Below are 25,271 nucleotides of genomic sequence, written 5' to 3'. Positions count from 1 at the left end.
TTTTTATATATAATAATGTCTTTTATTTGTTGTTTTTTATGACCGAACGGATAAAAAGTCGTAGTTTGATTAATTTATTTCTTAAATGTGAAAACATCCATAACCGTCAAATTCAAATGTCAAATGTTCGTATTTTTGAACCAATCAGATAGCTGCATCTTCGACAGTGGCGCCGCCACTAACTTTCCAGATAGTTTGGTCGTTTAGAAATAAAACATTTTACCGCACATAATTCGATAGATGTTTTTTCCTATAGGAGTAAATTAAAGTATCCCCTTTAATATGTATATTAACAAATTTACATATTGTTCAGTCAATGTTTTTTTTAATATGTCTAGTTTTCTGATTATCGTAATGTTGCCTTTATCCAAAAATAATCATCAATAGAAATAAATTCGTAGGTAAATCAAATTTACATTTGTAATAACGTTAAATATGACAATTTGACGACAATTTTTTTTCATAAAAGTAGAAAAAAAAACGCTTTATGTGTGATTTTTAATAGAATTTTCAGTCTACCCTCTTTTATTTATTGAAGTTTTTCTCAATATTTGTTAACCAGCGTGTAAAATTTGATTGTAATGTTTTTTATAGTATTGTTTAATTCATTTTAAAATTGTTTTAGTACAAATTGAAAATCGGCTTAAACAGATAAAAGCTACCGATATTATTTTATTTCTGATTGTTGAATTAAAAAAAAATAAGCCATACTTTATTGATATAGGTTTCATTTATTTTTTACACGAAACTAGAGTAATGTCATGTAATGACAAGGAGAATGATTTCGCCTGTACGTAGTAATCATTAATGTAGGTAGAATTATTTCTTTTACAAAATAATATTTTTTTACCGCTTACCTAGTATCTAACGTAGTGTGTAAGTTATTGAGGGTAGTGAATTATTATTTAGTAAAACTGAAATTGTTACATTGTATCAATATTTGTATAGAAGGTTATGGATTGCGACAAGTCCTTTATCCATTAGAAATTTGGCATATATAGTGCTATTCAAACTTTATGGCAGCTCGCAATTTTGAGACGCTATGAAAATATCATTTTAGAGAAAGGGGCGATCTTTGACGATTTTGGCGTCAACGAAATAAAATATTGATATAGCTTTTTCGACTATGACGATCTACGATCAACGATTAATTTATCCACCCTGACGCTACATCTAACCTCGAGCCGCCATAAAGTTTGACTCTTGTTATACCATCTTTTCTTTCTATCTTGAACAGTTTGTATTAGTTATCAGTTATAATTCTACGGCTTTTTACTTTAAATGTTTTTTTTTTGTAATAATTAAGGTGTTGTGTAGAAAATTCTAATGGATAAAGACTTGAAAATGGAATTGATCAAGTCTTATCAGGTATCATGATTTAATTCTAATAGTTTTTGTGTATAGTATATTAATTAAAAAATACAATTGTTTGTTTCGAACTATACGCAAGTAAATACGAAATATTTTCTCTTGTCTCTACAGGTAATAGCCGTCACACAACATTAGTTTAATTCTGTCGCATTTTTGAAAATAAACATAAAAAAAAATTCTGATTCATAATCACAGAATAGTGAAATTTCAATTAATGCTTATTGAGCAATAAATAATTTAATGATATCTATACACTGTCTTCTATACGTAGACGTATTAAAAAGTTCTTTGTTATAAACGAAAAAAAAAAAATTTTTTTTCTTTATATATTATCCCTGTCAAAGTACAATAAAGTACCCAGCAATAAAATTTATAACCTAAAATGTCTAACATGTCGTGTTTTGTTTCTTAATTTTCGTAATTTATGTACTCGTATTACTTTGGAAAATAGCGACGTATACTAAAGTTGCAAGTGAATGCGTTTATTGTATGATAGTGGATTATTTTGCAAGTACTAAAGTACATTACGTATTAAAAGAATTGTGCGTATTCATCTGTTATTCAATATCATTTTTGATGTAAATCATACATCATTAAATATACAATGGTGATAACATTATTTGTTTTAATTCTTCCTATCCTATTTGAACATTGATTGTAAATAATAACCTGAGTTCGCAGTTGAATGTCATATAGTGAGCAGCACACACAGCAGAGGCGATTTCGACAAACGAAGAAAGAATTTAGAACAAGGGAGGATGAACAGAGTAAGGTTGTTTTGACACTTTTAAATGTTAATTGAAAATTATATTCAGTTTTAGGCTATCACTGGTGCTGTTACTTCGACTAATAAATAATTTTTAACTAGAAATGCATAAATAAAACGAAAAACGAGCCTTAATTTATTGAATTGTTTTGTAAAATTTCGTTAAATAATTATTTCTTGATAGTAACAAACTACAGATTAGATATTCGTAATAATACAAATTTGCAGTACTATATTTCAAGGACTGGTCATACAGGAATTTAACACGTAAGCTTTAATTATGCTTCTAGATATATATTTTTAAGTTACTCTGTCGTCTGTGTTGTCTCATAATAATCTCATGGTTTAAATACACCATCGACAAATTCTACTCATCTCCGCATAGCGGCAGCGTGCAGCCAATAGCCGACTTGCAATGTTGCCTCTTCATTCTCTTTTAGGTTATTTTGGGGAAAATATGTATATTACGAAGTTAATATCTTAATTATGAAAAATATCTATCTAAAACCATGAAACCCTTCAGTGGAAAAAAATGTTTTCCTTTCCCATTTTTTGATTGGCAAAAAAAAAGTGTAAGTACTATTTTAAATGCCGAATACTGCGGATTTGTCCATGTTTAAAAGAAAATATTAAATTAGCCTGGAATTATTTACTTTTTTATTCGGTTAATTAAAACTGTAGTGATGGCAACACCGACAGTTTAGATCGGCTTGGCGTGCGGTTGTCGCCGAATTTCCCGCATAAAATGGAACCGAAGCATTCTAATTTCCGCGACAATTTATAGAAAAAGAGTTAGAAACAAAAATTGCGTAATCATGATTATGTTAGATTTATAACATACGGTGAATTTTTGTGGTGATTTTTTTTTCGGATAACCAATGTTGAGTTTATAGATTTATGCTGGTAAGGTTTTGAAATAAATTTATTAATTATGATATATTTACAAATATACCACCAACCAAACTTAATTATCGAATTAATTTTTCAAATAGCACATTATTTTAATACACAACAATCATACATATATTTTTGTGAGTTTACCGCACATTATTAATGATTACTGCAGTGGGGAAACTTAATGTTATTATTATGCTGTAAATTTACCCGGCATCCCTTTGACTACAAAATCAATAATGTCTGCGCATAGCATTGTTCGTAGATACGCTAGCGTATAACGCTTTATTGCCGTGGTCATTAAATGTTTATCCTATCCGTATAATTTACAACAACGTATGTTATTACAAAAATATTAAAGCTAGAAAAAATGTTATGTTATTTAGAAATTCTTAGACCGTACGCATAATAACCTCTCTCGTAATATTCGCGCCTTAAATTGGTAAATTCTCAAGTTGTTTAATTTACATATAAACAATCCGTTCATATGTAAAATAATATTCTTCGTACATAATGCTAATAACATGCTTAATATAAGACGTATTTTCATAAACACAATGTAAAAATAGATACACAGATTTGAAGCTCTCGCAATAAGTACTAAATCACTGTCATATTTTCTTTAAAATAATATTATTCTCCGTTACTAGAGATTGTGTTATATCATCGAATATCGATATTTTTATTAACATAAAATTTTATTGCAAGTATAAAAAATTATATTTATAAAAGAAATTAACGCTATGTTTTTCTAAAATAGATTTATGTTATGTGTGACATAGATTTGCTTTTTAATTTCCACAAACTCCTCATGGTAGAAAATATCTAAATAAAAACATAGTTTCTCATTGCCACTGTAAATTAACAAACATTTCCTTGTTGAAGCATTTTCATTTATTTTTGCTATTGTGTTGAAAAAGTCCGAAGTCTAACAACCGTGTGTATCCGCAATATCATAAAACTCGAAATAAAATCAATTTGGTTCGTGTTACAAGGACAGCGGTCACATAATTTTTGTAACGCTAGTTAGTTTTTTTAACACTAAAATACGGTTAATTTTAACTAATATTTATACATGTATTGTTATATAATTTTGACATAAACCTTATTATTTGTAATAGTTTGGATGAATTAATGTTGCCTTTGCCTAATTATTAAATAAAACACTTAATTTTTTTTTAATTTTGCTACGTTAAATGCGCGTGCATACTGATAGTAATTAGCCAATGAGTATGTAATGTTTTAATTGATCTTACATATTAATAATGTGGAGCAGCCATGGCTATGCAGTCGAGCTGAGGTCGGACGGCGCTAGCGGTGGTCGGATCGGTGAAGTTGCGAAAGATGCGCTGGATATTCCCCGTCCCAGGTATATATATTTTTTTATAAAATTAGTAATATTTTGAATTATTCCATTGCCGTTATTTACATTATTACAACTAATATTTATATCATATTTTAAGATAAAAGTCCTAAGTTTTAAATAATACATATGCTTGTTTTTAATTAAGGTTTGAATCATTGGTATATAGTAAGTGGTTGGATAATAATAGTAACGTTACGTAACTTTTTAGTTATTTTATTTATACCATTGTTAAGGTTACTGTGAAAAGCCGACAGAATCGACTATTTATGTGACTTACGTTCGCACACTATAAAATAAATTAGGTTTACGAAGTCTTTACGAGATAACCAATAATAATTTGTTTAACTATTATTTTCATGAGACTGAAAAATGTATATTACAAAATTTTGTTTAAAGCGATAATTTTACTAAAACGTTACATGACGCTATTATTTTATAACGTTTTTAATCTATATATCTAAATATTTTTTTAAAGTGATATATTAAAATCAAATATCACTTAAAAAAAAATCTATCGACATGCATTAAATGCAGCACTACGCGTGTTCCACTTTTTGTTTGGCCATTTATAAAAACGTAACGTAACTATTAACGACCAGTGATGCGTCCGTGTGAAATATTTAAATATAGAACGTCACAAAAAAGCTTTAAAAAGTTCAAATTGGTTGTTTTTAATTTTTGTATTATTCATTTATGAATGTTAACACGCCTATTTTATTTAATTGAAAATTGAATGGAATATACGTAACACGTGTACTGCGCGGTAACACTGCGGATTTAAAAAAAAAAACAATATTATACCTTTATCGTTAAAGTTAAAGAAGTGAAAAGTCTAATAAACATACGATTTGGTTTAAACAATCGTTCAGTTTTGATCGTTCATACCTAAATATTAAAATCTGTAGCAAATATCAAAGTAAATAAACATTCAGTCAAAAGTTAGTCTATTTTTTCCTTGCAGCGACACAACTTCGTTCCTTTCATCTTTTTCAATTTAATTTAGTTCATTTTCTAGCATCCGAATTGTGCGAGATAATTTCGGCATTAAAGCGTTCTAAAATATGCATTTGAAACATTTTGAAGTCCAAATATTTATACAGTTTACTTGCAACTGAATTTTGCTCTCGACTTTACTTACTTTGATATATTAATATCTCATGGTCTCAACCTATACAATATGTCTTACTCTTCTTATCTTACTAATATTATGAATGTTTGGTTGTATGTATGGATGTCTAATTTAGTCCTCTTTCCCTTCCCACCCTTTTTCTTATAAGGAAAGGATGGGAAGTGAAAGTGGACTTTCCGGATGAGAGGATGCATGAAAAGGGAAAATATTTTCTTTCTGTGCATCCTCTCCTCCGTCGATTAAAGGTAGGCAACGCGTATGCAATTGCGTATGTCTATGGGTAACGGTCACTTTGCTATTTAAGCGATTTTAGGTGGCCGCTCGCTCGTTTGCCACCTTATGATAAAAAAAATATATGTTTATCCGAAACAACTGCATGGAACTCGCTGAAATTTGGCATAGATAGAACAGCTTGAAAGAACACATAGGCTACTAATTAGGTTTTCTTTTAAATTTCGCACGGATGGAGTTGCGGGCAACACCTAGTTGTCAAATAACTTTATAATTTGTATTGTAAAAATATATGTTATAAAATAATTGAATTGAAAAAAATATTAGCCTATGAGTTCTTACAGACTACGTTCTAAATCTATGGAAATTTTCAAAGAGATACGTTGAGCCGCTCTGGAGATACCTTGTATCAAACAGCTATTCATCCATCTAAACATTCGCATTTATAATATTAGTAAGATTATGGAATAAGACGCTGTACTTTGTCTTAATATAGGTCTAAATAAGTACCTTTTCATCATAACAGTATTAAAAGCAGACGTGTAATAGATTCATTCAAGTGACTCAATAATGGTATTGCGCTGAAAGCACGGTAACTTTAAATTTAGATTTATGATGCCTAAACTGTATTCACTAACTTCGTGCAATATAAGATTGTCGAGCAATAATGTCGCCTATAGATCGACATTTGATCATTCATAATAATTTTTTTTAAATTAAAAATAGCGTTATTTATTTCCCCACACAAATTTGAATATGTTCTTTGCTTTTAGCCGTAATTTTAATTTTCCACTTTCCTTTTTTGTAAATAAAAATACATTTTTCTTTTAAGTTATTATTATTTTTTTTAAATTACTCGTATTATTGAAGTGATGTATATAATTAATAATTATAAAAATATATTAGTAATATATTTTCTGCTTTTAGATCACTTCTTTTAGTCAAATGAAGTCTTTCTGAGTTGATTGGAAACCCCCTATAATTAGACTCGAAAATGTTTTTTTTAATGCGTATAATGTTTACGTTATAAAAATGATTTATATCCGTGTTGCACAGAAATTGGGAGAGATCATAAAACGTAATTTGTAATCACGCTTAATATCTATAAATATCTATTTTGAGAAGACAAGATGGTGTATTGTCGTTTTTTGATTAGGCGTATTTTCCTGATTTTGGTGACTGTTAATACTTTTTAAGAGAACGTGATTGATTATAATACGTTTTAATACAATCGACAGTTAAAACCCATCCCTGTGTCCTAGAAAAATACGAAATATTGGCAGTGCGGTGCCGCACCGGCTGTAGCATCGCTTTGAAAAATGTCTGACGCATTGCTGCTAAAATTTTAACGTGCCCGTACGTTTATATTGCAGTGACCATTTAACTGAGCCATAGCAATCAGAGCTTACGATCTAACTGTAATAATTTATGACAAAAATATTAAACAAAATTTGGCAGCGATTCAATCAGAAAAGGACGCATTACATTTTCTGGCACTTAAAAAGACCTGTATTAAAAAATGTTATCTCTGTTTGTCTCTTAGAGATTGAAAGAGATGACATGGTTTTACATAAGTTCTTCCACGGTGGACACTCGTCATTGTGTTTATGGTGTCACGAGTCGAGACGTAATCAACTACGTTAAAATGTCGCGTGAGATCGTGTGGGTTAACTTAATAGACTCTATTTTTAACCATCCCAGATCCAAAGTGCGCTGTCTATTCCAGATTTCAACGTATTTGTGGAGTTAATCTTTTAATCTATGTAATTTAATTTATAAAATATGTTATAAAATTTTGCCCGTACGTTCATTACTTTTCAAATTTTCATAATGTTACAAAATAGTCGCTGCTATTTTAGTAATGAAGTTGTTTTTATTCTAAAAAGTGGTACAAAAGACATCTTTTCAGTTTTCTCTTGCGATTCTTTCTATTCGTTTTTCTGGCTTATATGAGAGCTATTGTTTCCCAAGAATGTTTGACCGCTGGCTCTGTTTTGTAGAGTATAAAAAATATATACCTACATATAGCAGTAGTATATAACGTGACTACGTAAACGAACTGGCCGGAAAAGATTTGAGAAAAAAACTACATTCTAAGTTAAGTTTAGTATTTCGTTTTTGTTTCTAATTAACGTTAAAATATTATAATTAAACTGCCTTTAACAAAATGAATCATGTCATTGAACAATGCATGAAATCACACAAACTTATATGAAATAACGTAAGATTTAGCGACGTAAAATGTTCAATCATTATGTTGCGCGGCACGCGAAGCCGGTTAGGGTTGTACTGACACTGAGAAAATCGAATCTATCGATACGACAGCTCGTTAAACTCAAGTTACTAAAATATAAGTATAATTTTGTGTTCTTTAACTCGGTAGGACATGATAAAAAGCCAAAGATTTCAATCACATTATTTTTAAATAATTTAATTAAACTGTATGTAATAAAAAGTTCCGTAAGTCATTTGAATTTAATACGAGCAAAACAAACAAGAACCTATGACTGTTATCGATATATTCAGTGTTTAAACATTTGTTTCTAAATTAATATTATCTTAATTTAGTATCGATATTATTACTACCGAACGTAACTAGACGTGGTATTGCATGATAAGGTTTAATTATAGTTTGCATATTAAATATAAACCTACTGCTTTACTGATCCCGACCTCGTGATAACCTCATAGTTTTACATCCATAATTAATTTTTTAAACGACTAAATCTCATATTAAACGTTTCATTACTACAAATAAATATTACTAAATTTTAAAGTTTTGCTCCTTCACTAATTACAAGTTATTTTAGGTAAAATGATCAGCGTAGCCGTAATTTTAAAATTAATATTTTAAAATCTGCCATGTTACATACGTTAGGATATGGTCACCTAACATAAGGCGTAAGGTTTGCTACTTTGTTTCAATATTATGGCACGCTATCCAGTAGTAAAGTTAAAATATAACATTTCATAATAATGCCGTGAATATATTAAGGTGAAACAAGGTCTTCAGGCGAGGGTCAAACAAAAAATGTCGTAGTTAAACAGTGAATAGGCTGGTATTTACGTGGCCCACGACACACAAATGAGCTTTTGATTATGCCGTCGCATGCAGTGCAACGAGGGACGTATTTTTGTCGTGTACCTTCTACTTTTTGCTTTGTTATTATATAATTCATATACTTTATTACTTTGGCTACTTTATAAAGCTATCCATTTATAACATTTTTACATTTTAAGACAATTTTAGGCGATATTCTTACATATAGCGATTTAAATCTTACATTCAGCAAAAGGCTTGTTTAGTCATAATGATAGAAGATAGGTCATGGCATTTTTTTATATCAGAAGGTGGCAAACGAGCGAGCGGCCATCTGAAATCGCTGAAGTAGCAAAGTGACCGTTGCCCATAGGCATACGCAATTGCATATGCGTTGCCTACCTTTAATCGATGGAGGAGAGGATGCACAGAAAGAAAATATTTTCCCTTCCCATGCGGATGCAGAGCAGAAGTGTAAGTGGACTTTCAGGATGAGAGGATTCTCATCCTGAAAGTCCACTTCCACTTCCCATCCTCTCCTTATAATAAAAAAGTGTGGGAAAGGAAAAAGGTCTAAATTAGGCCTCCGGGACGCACACTCATCAGACGAAACGCGGAATTACTTCCACTTCACGCCTGTCTTCTGTATGGTCGTGGTATTTCATCGGGCGAGCCGGGCCGATTCGTGCGAAGATGATAAAGCGGGGTCTACCGCTGTTAAATCTTTTTACAATTCCCTATTTATTAACATACACTCTTTAAATATCTTTTCAGTTCTTCTGATGTCCTGGTTTGGAGTGGACCAAGTAAAAGCAAACTCGTGCATCAGAACTGGTAACAAATAAAAATAATTAGTGTACACTGTCGTATCATGTGAACGTTGAATAGATGTCCTAATGTTATCTAGATTTGTTTAACATTGAGATTGTGGATACGAAAATATCGATAAAAATATCCGCTTGCATTAGCACGTCACTATATGGACTATGTTTTGAAAACAAACTAATAAAGACCTATCTTATCTCGCATAGGTCATATAAATATCTACGATTAAATCACTATTTTGTTGTGTAATTTACTTTATACTTATACGTAGTAATTCCAAGATCTATTAAACTATTGAAATGTATACTTTTAAGGTGCGTTTTTATTATCCTATCCATAGTTAAAAATAGTAATTTATAATGCATTACTCTATGTAGACTATAGCTTAAATGCATTATAATTTAGTTTTATCTTTTAAGGTTTAGATAGTAAAAACGCACCTTAAAATTATCAAAGCATTTTCCATAGAGTATTTAATTTTTAGACATGTTAAAATTATCAAATTATATCGTATTCAGATTCTCAATGTTTCCACTTTTCGGTGTCCACAGGAATGTATGTTGCAAATGTTAAGTGGAATGGTTAAATGCATGCCTGAATTTTACGATGTAAAATTTTATTCCAAATTTGAAATATACTAAGAAACACTTAACAGACATAACTATTAGATAACACATTAGGTGCTCCTGTGAATAACTGGTACTATGATTTCAAAATTAAAAAAAAAATGTCTTCTGATTTTAATATCTCTATAAATGTATTTTAACATACTTATTCTGTTATCTTATTAAAAAAACTGGTAACACAAATATACTAAAAAATCTTTCCAAAGAATATGTGCCGGGTTTAAAGTGTACTATATAAATTTCTTCATATTATACCATAGTAATATAGATACTTTTAGAAGGCGTATAAGTATTTATAGTCAAAAAGAAACCACAAAAGTTCTCTAAGATTATTAAGGTAATAATCCTATTACTTTATGATTTCAGACTTTATCTTGTCTTGGTTTTAATTGTAGGTTACATAATAGTATGTTTTAATACGTTTCATTGTTACGTAAAATCACCTAATGCTATTCGAAATAATTGGATTTCATTTCTCGCCCAGTCTACGGTAATCAAATACTTTATAAGACCAAAGACTATAGAGTTATTCACAGGATAATAGCAATTAAAACCTCTTTGATGTTTGAGAGTGTCCGTTTATTGTGTAGCTAAATGTTTTTTTTTGTTTTCTGCTATTATTTTTCTTTATAACTAATCGAAGCATGGATTTTCAGCATTATGGGCACTATCTCTCAGCCCCCTTGTTCAGGCGAAATGCCAAAGTAAGTACTCATTGATTTTCGTAAGGAAACCTATGTTTTAATGTAACCACAAACGGCTCTAAGCTTTAAAGACAACAGTATCGTTTGAGTCTAATGCCCTTTTATGCTATACACATTACCATAAGCTTTGATAATCGTATGCTTTGCTGTGTTACCTTTACACATAAAAATGTGTAATGAATGGCAATACCAAAATATTGTTTTTTAAATATCTATCAGATTGTATATCGTCGTTCAAACTATTTTTTGTCAAAATTAATGTTATCCTTTTCAGAATAAATAAACTACGTTACCGCGAAACTGTAAATCAATTACTATGTTATTTTGAAGTAATTTTTATTTTTATATGTATCGAATAAACTAAAAAATTACTGAACTTATTTCAAATTTTATTTTGCTACTAGAAGGCTACATTATGAATGATTAACATAAGCTATATAAATTACTAGATTTTTTAAAAATTCCGGACGACGTAGTTATTGTTGGAGACCGTAGACTGGGTTTTCTTCTCTATATACACAATTGATTTATTGTGTTTTTTTTTAATATTTCTCAATATTTACAGGTAAGAAAATATGCTGAAAGTGTATACATATAACAAGCACTTTATTAATGGCATACAAAATATCTTTTTTGATTTACAATTCATTTTGTGTACATACAAAATTATTTGCTTTCATTCGGATTTTATCATATTGTATATTTTTATTATGACAAATGTATACAAATACACATAAACTTACATAATATACAACACTTATACATAGTATGTCCGTGTGTATACTGCTAAAGGTTAGTTAGTTATGTTTTTATTATGACTGTGCAGCTTAAAAAATATGCAACTCATTAAAAATAAATTAATTTTACTATGTTTGATTGTCAATTTTAAGTTGCGACACATTTATGTATATTCTCAGATTATCTGTTTAGACAGACGTTAACGTTCCATTTCGATTTTATTCAAGATAAATAATGTAGGTATTACTAAATGTTTACGATTTAGGTCATTATGAAATCTGAGTAGTAACTTCTCATTTAGAAAACATCAGCTTGATTGGAGATAATTTTCAAAGCAAGTGCTTTTTGTATCGCGTAATGTTTGAGTTTTAAAACATTCTCGCATTTGTGGTATTGTTCCAGCGCTTTTGTAATACAGATTCACGAATAAATATTTATTTTAACATCAACTTATATTAAAATATTTCAAATATCATCACTATTCCTTAAGAGTTTGATTAAAAATTAAAGTAACAAAACGATTTCGAATATTTTTAATCTCGTTTTGAATTCGCTTAAATACTATTCAATACGTATTCATTGAAAGTCGGTAGAAAAACTGCAATAACATATACGAAGGCCGAAAAGTTTGCTTCTTTTTCGTTCAATGTTTTTTATACAGGCTTTTAGTTGCACGATGTATGTTATTCGCTATTCATTTGTTTGGATATAAAGGTGAGTGAAATCCGATGTTTAGTGTTAACGCGTAAAATAAATTGCGGTGAATTTTCAAATATTTTAAGGAAAAGATGGGTCAAAATGTCTTATTTTAGGCGTGAAAAAAACGCCAGTGAAATTTACAATGTAGTAAAAATGCGCAACTAAACACATCATATACCCCAATTACTCTTAAAAGAAATAGAAAGACAGCCTTTATCATTTTATCAGTCAGTGTTTACCTTTATATTAATAATGCAGTTAATTTCAACGGACTCTTTGCCTATTTTCCGCATAATTAAATTCATAACTATGAATAAAACCAAATTTTATGATTTGCTTTCTTTTCTTATGTAAGTTGGCAATGTTTCAATATTGCTTTCTACAAGGTAAAATATGACGCAAACGAGAATCGCATTTATTGTGTGACAGAAGCCTATTTAGTGCACGCAAATAGACTTCATGTCTCCGAGAACTACTATCTTTGTAATAAAATTGGCCATTTGTATGATTTCTTTTATGGTATTAAAAATCTTACTTATTTTCTTAAGGTCCTCGCGTTATAATTTATCCTAATTAAAATGTACATAACACTGCAGTTCTCTTGACACTACGTTTACATAACTTCTTTACTTTATATGCAGTAAAGGTCTGGTAAGGTATGTAGAGCCGAATTACATATAAATTATCAAGAACTAAAATATTCGACCTTTACTTTTGTTTACAAAAAATTCTAAAGAGGATTTTGTTTGAAAAATACCAATCGATTTTTTCATTTGGTAATGCTATAGCTAATTAAGGATGGGTTATAGTCACGGAACTTCGTTAGAAGTTTGTTATTTTGTTTAAATAAAACATTGCGACGAAATAACTGGCAGAGTATAATATAAAAATGAATGTGCGCGTCTGTCCGCAGCGCGGTCGATATACTGCTACGAGTGCGACAGTTGGACGGACTCGAGGTGCAAGGATCCATTCAACTACACCGCATTGCCCCGCGACCAGCCACCTCTGCAGACCTGTAACGGCTGCTGTGTCAAGATGGTGCGCTACTCCAAGAGTCGTGAGTATCGAGAGTTTCAACTTTAGGCTTGAAATCACAGTTTTTGATTAGACTTAGAGATATATCAATACACGTTTCTCATTCTTTATGTTAATAAGCAGATAGTTTCCAAGTAAATTTCCAACAAAAGAATCTCTGCATTTATATGTTTTGTGACAATTTCATATGATTAGAGTTATGGTTTATTTTTAATCTATCGTCGGGGACTAATCAGATTCGATGATTTAGTGGAGTACGTCGTCGTCAGCTCATTGCACATACCTTACACTATTATCCTATTCTAAGCCTACACAATTATGGGATGACTAGGCTATAGTCAACGTAATTTCGTCGCTGATACGTGCAGGTTGGATCACGATGTTTTGAATTACCGTAAGAACTTCTGATAAATGTACATATGTAAATTATAGATCTAGTAAATTTGTTACATGGCATGATTCGTACCCAGGCCTTGCAGATTATACCGACCGCTCTCATATTGACTCGATATTGACGTGAAATATCAAAAAAGGTATCTAATCTGTATAACTTTTTCTATTTCCAGCATACGAGGTGGTGAGGCGAACGTGCACATCACAGTTACAAATCAATCTATTCATGGTGGACCACGTTTGTATGATGGAAAGTACAGGCACTGGTCACATGTGTTTCTGCGAGGAGGACATGTGCAATGCGGCGCCGACTGTCGACGTCGACGCCACGCTGGCGCTGCTCGCACTAACCCTGCTAGCATGTGCATGTTGCAGGTGAAGTAGGACGGTAGTGATGGCCGGTTGTTCATCGATCGATCTGCGATTCCCCATATTGTTGACGATCGATTTTATTCGAATCGACTCGATCATACAATCGAACCGCAAAATGCGGATGGGCTTTATAACAGAATACTACAAAATTTTGAATCGATGTCGATTAACTTACGTATATCGATCGACTGATTCAACAAGGCGTTACCTTACTAGCTTAGATTTAATTACATTCTTCGTCCAATAGTAGATGTAGATTTAGCATTGAAGTGCTTAGTTTTCACAGAATATTAATTGAATTTGAATCATATGCATTTTTGAATTCGGACAGTTTACATTTGGATAACGTTTTTATTGTTATTTCATGAGGATCGAAACAATGATAAATGATTTTAATTCAATATTATTGGAGTTTATGTTTGATTTGTCAAGTTTAAAAAAAAATAATATTGATTTGTTTTGATCTTTTGAAATTTCTGCCAAAAAAATATTTGGATATGCACATTTTTAAATCTTCCAGCTATTATGCGTTTTGAATATGCTTTAGATAAGGTAATCTTTTAAAAAAAAATTAAATCTTAACCTATAACAACGATTTGAGTGTGAAAACTAATCGCTTGAATTTTATTCATCTAAGGAAAATTATTCGTGATTAACGAATTTGTCCTAAATATGAAACAAAAAAAAGCTAATCAAAATGAATGAGATTAATAATAGATATTAGCTAGAAGATATAATTAAATTTAAAATTGTTTAGCTTGTAAATAGAATGCAATACTTTAATATATTATACGTTAGATAATATTAAAAATGGATTTCTCCACGAAGCCTTTGCATCATGTGTTTAAGTCGATCATTGACAACATAATTGCTCATAGATGCACTTTTAAGGATAGAAGTTGGGCACTTATTAGATAGAAAGAATAAAATGAAAACTAGCGAGAACTGCCGCGTAACATAGAATGGAAATATAATTAAGATAGCAAGATATATCGGTTGAAAACCGTAAGTAAAGATTGTTTGGCAAATGATACTATGTCGCAAATAGAATGTTACATTTTAGATAAACCATTTTTATAAAACTCATACTTACAAATTGTGATTTTGTTATTGAGAATGGTTTAACTAAAAATTCATTTACTTTACAAATTTGTGATATAGTTTATTCGGTGATTATTGTTATAGATAGTAAGAGTATCTAAAAAATATTTACTTAAATTGCGTCGCTTGTTAAAAGCAAAAAGCGGACTTTAGAACAATAATCTTACAAAATATACACCTTTATTTGACGTATCAAATGATTTTAATACGAAGAAAACGCTTAATAAAAGACAAAATATAAATAAATAGACACAAGAATAGTTGTAGAAAAAAATTGAAACATACAGAGAGCATTCGTTAAACCAAAGTGCAAAGAAGAAATCTCTTATGATATAAACGTAATGATAAATTGTACTTTAGGAAGTATTAAATTAACGTTCTTAAACATTACGATTGCTGCAAAATGTGGAAAGACTGGTACATGTATTAGTTCCGCTAGATTTGCAATTGTCAATACTGCCACAAATGATTGTCGAGTAGAATCCCATCGTCTCGTGATAGACCAAATAGTTGATTACCTAAAAATACAGCAAATCATAAAAGTGTATGTTACTTTTGTGCCTTATTTGTGTTTTAAAACACCTTATAGTTTCTTGACTTTTGTCTCGTTCAGTTTACAACAACATTTTTGAAAAGCAAACTCCTGTAGAATTTTAGATCTTTGTGGGCAAATCAAAATTAACTTCAAAATATCTAAATAGTGTTGATACAGAAAACGAAATGCCTTAACTTTGTGTTAATTTAAATCAATCGACAAAATATAGACTAATAGCGGTATGTAAAATAATAGTGCGAGTCTTTTGTTACGCTTTTGAGCAATATTCCAAATATATAAACCGACAAAAACAATTTCATACTTGTACTTGTGATGTGTATTAAACGTTTGCCTACGCGGGTTTCTATAACCGTGGGTTTTCATTGCTGAAACACTTTTATAACATGTTATCCCTATCATTCTCTGTGAAATATTGAGTAGCAACGTTTTTCTACGTGTGCTTCAGCAGTGGAAACTCACATTATTTCTGACAGGATAGCATGTTTATACAGATTTCAAATACATGTGTTTCGTGAAAGTCATCGAAATAATCCAAATATATCAAAAGTGCAGTTAGGTTATGCGTCAAATAGTTGTAAGATTAAGAAATGATGCTAGATTTTAGAGTTTGCGTGAAAGTGACCTCGTAAATTTAATTATTATATCATAAATATAGGAATGTTGACACCAAATAATATTAAAGTATTTAATGATAATAATTAATTTAAATTGTAATCAGCTTTTTATTTAAATGCAAAGGTTAGTTGGCGGGGAACTTTGACAAGTGAAAGTTTTACACTTTTGTTACTTTTTACTACAGATAATAAAATCTGTAAAATAAGTTGTGGTTATTTTTTTTTTACAAAATTTTATTTAAAACCTGTCTTTGTATAAAACACGATGTGCAAAATATTATGACATTTGTATAAAATGTAATTTTATAAAAAAAATAAGAAAATCACAAAGATTAGGTATAAAACAATTTCTTCGCGTGAAAATTCAATAATATTTATAGTCTTCGATTTGAAATAAGTATATGGTTAATAAATCTAAACTAATTGTATTTCGCTAGATTTCTTTTTGATCTACGTAAATAAAACGCTAGTATTATAACGCATGAATGCAAATATTCATCATACATTCTACTCGAAATAAATGTTATGAACAGCAGATGTAACTATATTTTAAATTTTCTTTTTCAAATTTCAATATTAGTCGGCCATTTTAAATTCGTTAGCTATACAAAAGTTGATTGGCGACTATGAGTAATAGTATTCGTTTTTTATAAAATCTGTAGCGCTCGTGAAAAAAGGCTTAAGGCTATATGTAAGCCCTATGATAACTAGGATGCCTTGTAATTATAACATTGGGAGACACGACAAAATAAAAGACGTACTTGATTTTTTAATATTATTATTGATTCGAATTTATTTTTATTACATCTAAAAGCGTTCAAGTGATTTATTACTTACCATTGTTTGTGTACTATAACTTTTAATGTAATATTTATACCATACTATCACTCATTGCATGTATTTAAGGGAACATTTTAAAGTGATTTAAGTCTAGCATGTTAGCTACAGCACTGTTGAGCCTGACACTCAGCTTGCGTCACTAAGGAATGGCGGAATGTAATATAAATACATGGAATTCGAGATAGCTATTGAAATTATATAAACAGAATAAATATTAAGTTTAGGTTGGCATAAAGATGTAAAATTTATGCCAGTGTGGATGTACGACTAATGCTCTTTGCCTCTTAAAGTTCCAGTATAAATTTGACATTTAAAAACAGCGCGCATCTACCACAGAGTATAAAACTATGACAGCTTTACTTTTTTTATCATTAAAAAGTCCATATTTGGCATAAATTCGACGTCTGTGTGTCCACCATCTTACATAGCTTTGGTTTACTCTGTATTATAGCTTACTTGAATTGTAAAATTATGAATAGAATTTATAACTGATGCTGTTATTACGACATATAGTTAAAAATGAATAACTCTTTATCTTATCGCTTTAATTTTAATCTCTAATTATTTAGTAATATTGTAAAAATGCAACTGTGTGTTGAAGTATATTTTCATTTACAATAGATTTTTTAATGTTATTTATTAAACGTGTTAAATTTATTTAAAAACTAATTTGAAATCATTTAATGTGATTGTTATTTGCAATAATTACATAAAATTATAACTTCATGACTTACTTTAAGTGATAAATTAAAAAAAAAGATATATTTCAACACTTTAGTTAAGCACTATGTAATAATGATTCTTCCTTCACTTTTTTAATAACATATCACGCATATTTAGAAAGGATATAGTTGTTCTGGTATTGGGTATGGTCAAATAGTGATAACTTACATATCCGGTAAAAGTCTCTACATTTTTGTGACATTAACCGTGGGTTTCCGAGACTAATATCTCTGTATAAAACATATCGTCATCCCTGTCATTATCTTTGACAACACAGAGATGACAATATGTCCCAAACGGAGATTTTAGACTCGGAAACCAACGTTGAAAAAATTAACGGCGTTTCTAAGGTCGCTGTATAAACTGTTAGAATAAACATTCTTCTATTGTTAAAATAACGAATCAATGTGAAAGAGATAAACCTAATTATAGCCGCAATAATAAAACGACTGAATGTGCTGAATTACAGCGAATACAAATTATAAACGAGTGATATTTTATAATTTTTCAATATAACAAATGAATTTCTATTTTTAATAGTTATTAATTATTTAATAATTCACGTTTTGATGGCAGCCCAATACCTTTGAGCATGTACCTGTTACACAATACAAATTATTTAATAATTATAATAATATAAAATTTGGATAAAACGATTCATTAATGGTTAGTGAGTAAAATCGCGTACTTATAGATATAGCTAAAGTTAATGTTATAGATATATGTTTATTTTATATGTTGATATGTGATTATTATCGCATTATGTTAAGTTTGCGGGCGCCCTAATCGTTTTATCCAAAAAGTATTTGATATACTAACTTGCACCTACTTTATTCTAACAAGCAGTTATCGCTTAGCGGTTTGTTTTTAATAACCTAACCAGTTGAGTCGACATTCCGTCTGCAATAAGTCAATGAATTAGCAACGAACAATTTCACCATATAATCCAAAATGTATTATTTTTTAATTTGGCGCCTTTTAACTATTCTAGTAGCGAATTGGCGGCAAAATAATTTCTGTCAAGTATAGTCCTGAATCTTGACAGCCAGTGTCAAATGTCAAAACAAATTTTATTTTAGGAATATTTTTTTTTCAGCCTTATTTTACCGTAGTAATATTAATTGATTACTGGTTGGATCAAAACTATTCATAATCCTAGTTAATCGTGAAAGTAAAAATTGCCTTTGAATGGTGTTGAGCGTTGCTAATTTAATGACATTTATAAGCAGATAATATATGTGGTCTGTCTGTGGATTTTTTCTTCATGTCATTCGTGGTCCAGTACCTAACTTCAAGATACCCTGTAAATGTTACATATTCACTGTGCGTTTCGATTGCTCTGACACTTGTATTGATACATATTGTCTCTCATTCTCTTTGGTAAATCAGAGACAATATGTGTCAATATAAATGTCACAGCAGTTGTAACTCACAGTTATGTTTAACTTAAATATGTATAAAATGCCTATATTTATATTATATTGCATATATACTTCTGTTTTTAATCATTCTCCTCGTATGTTTCACTTAACTAATTATAAAACTTATATGTATAGAACTGCGGTACAATAAAAATATAACATTTCTATTTGATGCTTTAATATTTGGTAGTTTAAGTCCATTACAATAATTGTTAAACTTTTCGAATACCATTACAGTGAATTTTCACTAACGAAAATATTATAACATATTGATATCTCTTTCTTTCTTTGTGAAAAACAGAGATAGCAATATGTTGTATGAAGTTTTCGGCAGTGAATACCAATATTTAAAACGAAAAAAATAATAAATTTTCCTCCAAGTTCCCATTTGTAAGCAAAGTGTAACAAGCATGTAAACATATTTATATGTATATGTTATGCTATTCATTTATTAATGTGATATGTTGTTATTAATTTGTTAATTATTACTATGTATATTATTTTAATGAAACAAAGTTTGACATTTTTATTAAATCTGTCTAAATTGCAACGTCTTGTATTTGTATGTCAAATAATTTTGTATATGTATGTATTTATGTTGTTGTAATTTGTTGCATTATTTATCGTATAATTATCTAAAACTGTTATATATTTATCTTATGAAATTCTTAAAAAAAATGTTATCATGTATGGCAACACTTGCGTGCAAGATCACAGCTGGTTTGAAATAAAACGCTAACTTTTGCAGACAATAAAAATGAGCAATAAAATTTAGTTATTTTTTTCAATCTCAAATTGTAAGCTTCCAGTTATATTGTCCGCAGTTGTATCTTTTCAATAACCTCTCGCTGAATAGTTTGGGTAGCCTGACAAATTTTTCAACTATAAAAGTGCCATAATTATAGAAATATTGTTATAAAATCGACTCTTATTTATTACCTTAGTAATAACTCCTTACCCTATTTTTTTAATCTGTTTAATAACGTTTATTATTATAGCAAATAAATAATAATGATAAGAGTATGTGGGCGTCCCCAGATGATTATTTAGGCTAGTTCTAAGGGAAAGCCAGCTGCCGTTAATATGTTCTTATTCGAATTAGTGTTTTTTTGGTTATGTATGGGGCAGAGCAAACCGCCCATGATACAGTATGTAATTTAGAAAAGAGGTAAAAAAAAACAAATCAGTTTTAATGAAAATTTGCAATTTATTCATATATAAAATAAATTAAAGGTTTTGTTACATAAATATCAATTTATAATATAATTTAGAATAGTATAATAAACAATTAAAATGAGTTTGAAAATTGTGATCTGTTAAGAATAAAGTTTGTCAATTTTTTGTACGTAAATTATAAGTATTTAAAAAATCTATCACAGAAGTAATTTAATAGCGTAAGCTTAGTAAAGTTCTCCTACGTTATTGCTATAAACCAGTTGTGGCTTTCCTCAGTCTCTCTTGAATATCTCCTAAAACAAATTAATAACATTATAATTTTACAAAAGATTTGCATATATAAGTAAAACAATGCCTAAAAAATGTTCACCGCAGTGACATGCATTTGTTGTATCAGTTTTCTCAAATAATGTAAGCGATGACATTAAAGTAAGAAAGAAAAAACATTTATTACCACACATAGAACATAAAATACATATAAAGTACAAACTTAATATAAAAGTCTGGTAAAATGAAGCCACAAAGTGACGCAGGGACAGACTAAACTGTCTCTATGCTGGTTTTCAGTATGTGTCAAAGCAGGGAAAATTCGAGTTTTTAATATGAACATATTTAAAACAATTCATTGTTAAAACTCACTCAAATCATCTGCCATTGGACATTTTCTTAAATGTTCCGTTATTATGAGTTTCAATTCCGCTTTCTCGGCTGTTAGTATTTTATTTTTTTCTCTTAAAAATCTATTTTCCTCACTTTGTTGTTTCATTGTTTCTCTTAAACGTTTCCTACAATAGAAAATAAATTATATTTAAATACCTAGATTTTCATTTCATAAAATTATAGGTAGGTAAAGGAATTGTTCAGGAGCATTCCCCCGGGCTCCTAGACCTCTCTTCAGGGTTTAAGATTGTCCAAGTGGGGTTTCAATGAGTCAAATCCTACAAAACCCTGTCTTCTCCCAGAAGTCATGGTACATTTCGAAAATTTCCCTCCAAAAGTTTAAGAAATACTCAGTCCACCAACATACCTATATCGTTTTGAAGCTGCACTTCTATTTTCTAAATACTGTTGAGAAGGTGAATGTCTTCTTGGTTGGGCAATATTATTATTGTCTACTATGATACAATCATCATCTAAGTTAGGTTTTCTTGGTGATTTATTTGAATCTAAGCTTGTTAATTTATTTCCTTCACTTTTGTTTGTGTGTTTTTGTTTTGTTTCATTATTTATTATTGATTTTCTTTTAACTGCTTTATAATTATCATTTTTTTTAAGTTTCACTGTATCAATTGGAACTAAAGACACATTTTGTAATGTTGGTTGCATTATAGTATTTGGCGGGCTTACAATAGTCACTGGAATAAGAGTGGCTGTTGTTAATGGTAGTATATTTTGTACTATATGAGCATTTTGTAGACTCGATAGTCTTTGAAAATTTGGTATCCTCGTCTCCTGTTTATCTTTGACTTTATTTGTTAAAACTTTTTTTAATTTTTCTCTAGTATCTTCTTTTACTGTTTTGTCATTTTGTGTATCATCTTCGATTGCTTTCATTCTCACCTGTTTACCGTTGGGTAATTTTATTATAACTTCATAATCATTGTCTTTTAAATCTTTATTAATTATATTATTTTTTATGTTCATATCTGTTTTTTCTACTTGATTATAATTTTTATTTAAAGCATTATCATAGTTTCTTTTTAATGTTTTCAGTAAATGTTCCTTTTCTCTGTCGATTGCTTCGTTATGACAAGCATCTGTTGTGAGACTGTCTACAACAAAATCTAAGGATCTTTGACTCATTATAGGTGGTACTTTACCTTGAGGTACATGTAGTTTGTTAGAGTCTGTAAGTAATACATCATTCGTCACAACATTAGTGGCATCTTTGATAACAGAATCTGAATAAGAAATCATTGTTACAGGTACTTGTGTATTTTTAGAATTTTCAATGTTAACTATATTACTGTCTTTTCTAATTTCAACATTGCTATGTATTTTTATAATGTTATTTGTGTAAGAAACTGTTTCGTTTAATCCATCTTTATTTCTTGCAGTCTCTTCATGTCTGACAATAGAAACATCATCAGTTGTGGTAACCCTGTCTAACAGATCCTGTTTACCAACTACTCTGCTAATGGTTGTGACTTCATTTGTCAATTTTGAAATTGTTGTAGTTTCATACTCTTTAACTGCACCGGACTCATCACTTGATGACCTAAAAACAGAGTTATAAAGTACGATATTTTTAATTACAACAAAGACAATTAATAATTTTCAGTTGGTATCTTTTACAAGATGGTGAGTTTTTCAATTTTCAAATGTTATATTTTCATCCTGTTTATTTTCAGACAATAATATACAAAATATACTATATATCACTTTGTTTTAATAGAGAAAAGTTGCTAAAACCTGACCATTAAATTATTAGAAAGTTCAAGGTTGAAATATTTCAAACAATTACATTACTCACCTGCTTATTGTAATATTTCTTTGGTTATTTGTGGTGCTGTACAGAGCACAATCCCCTGAATCTATGTTGGGGAACACCAGATGCGGTGTGTGCAGCACATCATCTGATGAGCTCCCATTGGCACCCTCCAAAGATAACACACCATGCCTGAAAATATTTATACGACAAACATCAAACTTGAACAATATTTCTTCTTCTTCTTTGTCTAATGCCTCTCCATTACTGGAGGTTGGCCGTCAAGTCAGCGAACTCTTTTAATATTTGTCACTTTTTATTTTACCTGACAAATATTATTTATTCAAATGAATGAAAGAAATTACATCTTGTGAAATCTATGAAGGGATGTAATTCTTTTCATGATATACTTACTTTGTTTCCATTGCCCGTTTGAAGCCTTCATCAAATGGGTTGACATTTTGCAAATCTTGAAACAATCCTACTTCTTCACAATTTCTAATGAACCGAGTTGGAGTTGGAGTCTGATCAGCTGTAATAAAAAGATAAACTATGGAGAAAACTTAATAATGATGCAAACAAAATTAAAAAATAATATCGTGAATGGAATTTGGTATATTTTTAGACATTTTAAAGTTATATAGTTCAGAAATAGTATTAGTACTCTAATGCAACCAATTTTATAGATGATAACAAATCCTTTATTTGATTAAGCAGTTTTCGTAATCAACATGCATGGATTGAGTTATTATTATCTCCAGAAGTAAATTAATGTACCAACAAAAGCAGCTTTTTGTTCTAAGCCAAGCTGCAACACCATGTCATGTTTCTTAGTATGGACATGGAGATGGTCTTCATTGGTGAACGTCATTCCACAATCAGGTATAGTACACGCAAAAGGCTTTTCAGGTTCCATTTGACTTAGTTTTTAAATATAATCTTAATTATAAGCACTAAGCGGTGAAACGAACTTGTGATAACGATTTTCATAAGGTGTTTTATTCACAGAATATTTATCATATCACATTATGACATTAACTGATATCTTTTCAATTGAGATAGATAGTATATTAAACATTTTGAAATATTAAAGTACACAAAACACAATTGTTTAATTGCAGACTGCAACGACGGAGTGTCAGTAACGTTTGTCGTCAATTTGACATTGACAAATTCAAAGAGTATAATAACTATACTATAGAAAGAGGGGCAACTCGCACGAAGTCGTGGATCCACGGCGATTGTGGCGCTCCATACGTATAATCGGTGAACTATTTTTTTTTTGTACCTATATACTTAGGCACGCTCTATGATGATATGAGCTACATATTTAGCTCACTATAATAATAACTGATAAGTGGGAATCTAATTTATGAAGTTAAAATTGACATTAAATCAATGTTCAAAAAAAATATACCCACTTATGTAGTTATTAATATAGTGAGCCGATATCAAGTAGCCTTCTATGAAATACCTCTATTAAAATGATCCTATTATTATTGGGGAAATAAAAACAAAATATTTTTATATTTTTGTACATTATTTATTATATTTCTACATAACTTAATTTTAAATCTATGCAAGTACAGTCAGCGTCATATAGATCGTAACAGACAAGATATGCAAATATATAGGTACATCAAAAGTAATCAATTATATCGGTACAACAAAAGTCCTCAAAATAATAGATACATTCACCCTGCTCAAATACATCGGTACATACACAGCGTCAAATATATGAGTACATGCAAGATGCTCATAAATATCGTAGCAGCCACAGCGTCATTAGTAACGAAGCAGTCAAGGTGCGCAAAAATATCGGTACATTTGACAAAATTGAACTCTATCTCTATATTCTTGTGATACAATTTGGAATAAACTACTTCTGTTACATTCATTTGACACTTTGCATCAAACCATTTTTCAAAATTTACTAAAAGTGTTCGACGCGGATGACAGATATTAGGTAGATTAAACCAACATCAAATTTAAGTTTGTCATCATATATGCTAGTTTGGTCTCGTGGTCTTACCGTTCGCCGCTGTTGGTACGTAAGTTCGGCGGTTCAAATCCCAAGCAACTATTTTTTTTTATATTTAAACTTTTTAATTTTAATATCGAAGCACATGTAATTAAACTCTATCGCCGTAGTTATTAGGTTCTTTTTGATATTGCCTTGGACTGAGTTTGACCGTTAAAGTACTTTTCTATTTCAAACAA

General features: G+C 29.9%; 2 protein-coding genes across 5 annotated transcripts; one reads left to right on the top strand and one right to left on the bottom strand.

The window, feature by feature from the left end:
* The first annotated feature begins 2 nt into the window (after positions 1–2).
* qvr (glycosylphosphatidylinositol-anchored protein quiver) lies at positions 3–14,316 on the top strand. Of its 3 annotated transcripts, none has more exons than XM_013321042.1 (6): positions 3–2,138; positions 4,308–4,400; positions 9,572–9,631; positions 10,905–10,952; positions 13,303–13,449; positions 13,994–14,316. In XM_013321042.1, exons 2-6 carry the CDS (start codon positions 4,376–4,378, stop codon positions 14,197–14,199), a joined length of 486 nt encoding a protein of 161 aa, XP_013176496.1. In that variant the 5' UTR covers positions 3–2,138; positions 4,308–4,375; the 3' UTR covers positions 14,200–14,316. The 3 variants fall into 3 exon arrangements, with proteins under 3 accessions (XP_013176496.1, XP_013176497.1, XP_013176495.1); XM_013321041.1 differs by lacking the exon at positions 3–2,138 and adding an exon at positions 2,805–3,040; XM_013321043.1 differs by lacking the exons at positions 3–2,138; positions 10,905–10,952 and adding an exon at positions 2,794–3,040.
* Positions 14,317–20,686: 6,370 nt separating this feature from the next.
* On the bottom strand, positions 20,687–24,199 carry Atf-2 (Activating transcription factor-2). Of its 2 annotated transcripts, none has more exons than XM_013321978.1 (6): positions 23,829–24,199; positions 23,466–23,583; positions 23,097–23,243; positions 21,651–22,841; positions 21,263–21,408; positions 20,687–20,916 (listed from the first exon to the last, which is right to left on the bottom strand). In XM_013321978.1, the coding sequence occupies exons 1-6, from the start codon at positions 23,965–23,967 to the stop codon at positions 20,873–20,875; spliced, it is 1,785 nt and encodes a 594-aa protein (XP_013177432.1). In that variant the 5' UTR covers positions 23,968–24,199; the 3' UTR covers positions 20,687–20,872. The 2 variants fall into 2 exon arrangements, with proteins under 2 accessions (XP_013177432.1, XP_013177434.1); XM_013321980.1 differs by having other exon boundaries at positions 23,833–23,922.
* Between the last annotated feature and the right edge of the window lie 1,072 nt (positions 24,200–25,271).

The sequence above is a fragment of the Papilio xuthus genome, unplaced genomic scaffold (assembly GCF_000836235.2).
Source record: "Papilio xuthus unplaced genomic scaffold, Pxut_1.1 DF825946.1, whole genome shotgun sequence".
NCBI classification, from domain to species: Eukaryota; Metazoa; Arthropoda; class Insecta; order Lepidoptera; family Papilionidae; genus Papilio; species Papilio xuthus.
This window is presented reverse-complemented; position numbering and strand designations above follow the sequence as displayed.

Bases quoted from the DNA above. Each gene is read 5' to 3' on its own strand.
- Atf-2 (XM_013321978.1), bottom strand. From the start codon at position 23,967: ATGGAACCTGAAAAGCCTTTTGCGTGTACTATACCTGATTGTGGAATG. The intron at 22,842-23,096 runs GTGAGTAATGTA...CTCTGTTTTTAG, and splicing joins AGAAATATTACAATAAGCAG to GTCATCAAGTGATGAGTCCG. The intron at 21,409-21,650 runs GTATGTTGGTGG...TTTCTATTGTAG, and splicing joins GCAGCTTCAAAACGATATAG to GAAACGTTTAAGAGAAACAA.
- qvr (XM_013321042.1), top strand. From the start codon at position 4,376: ATGCGCTGGATATTCCCCGTCCCAG. The intron at 4,401-9,571 runs GTATATATATTT...ATATCTTTTCAG, and splicing joins CTGGATATTCCCCGTCCCAG to TTCTTCTGATGTCCTGGTTT. The intron at 10,953-13,302 runs GTAAGTACTCAT...GTCTGTCCGCAG, and splicing joins TGTTCAGGCGAAATGCCAAA to CGCGGTCGATATACTGCTAC.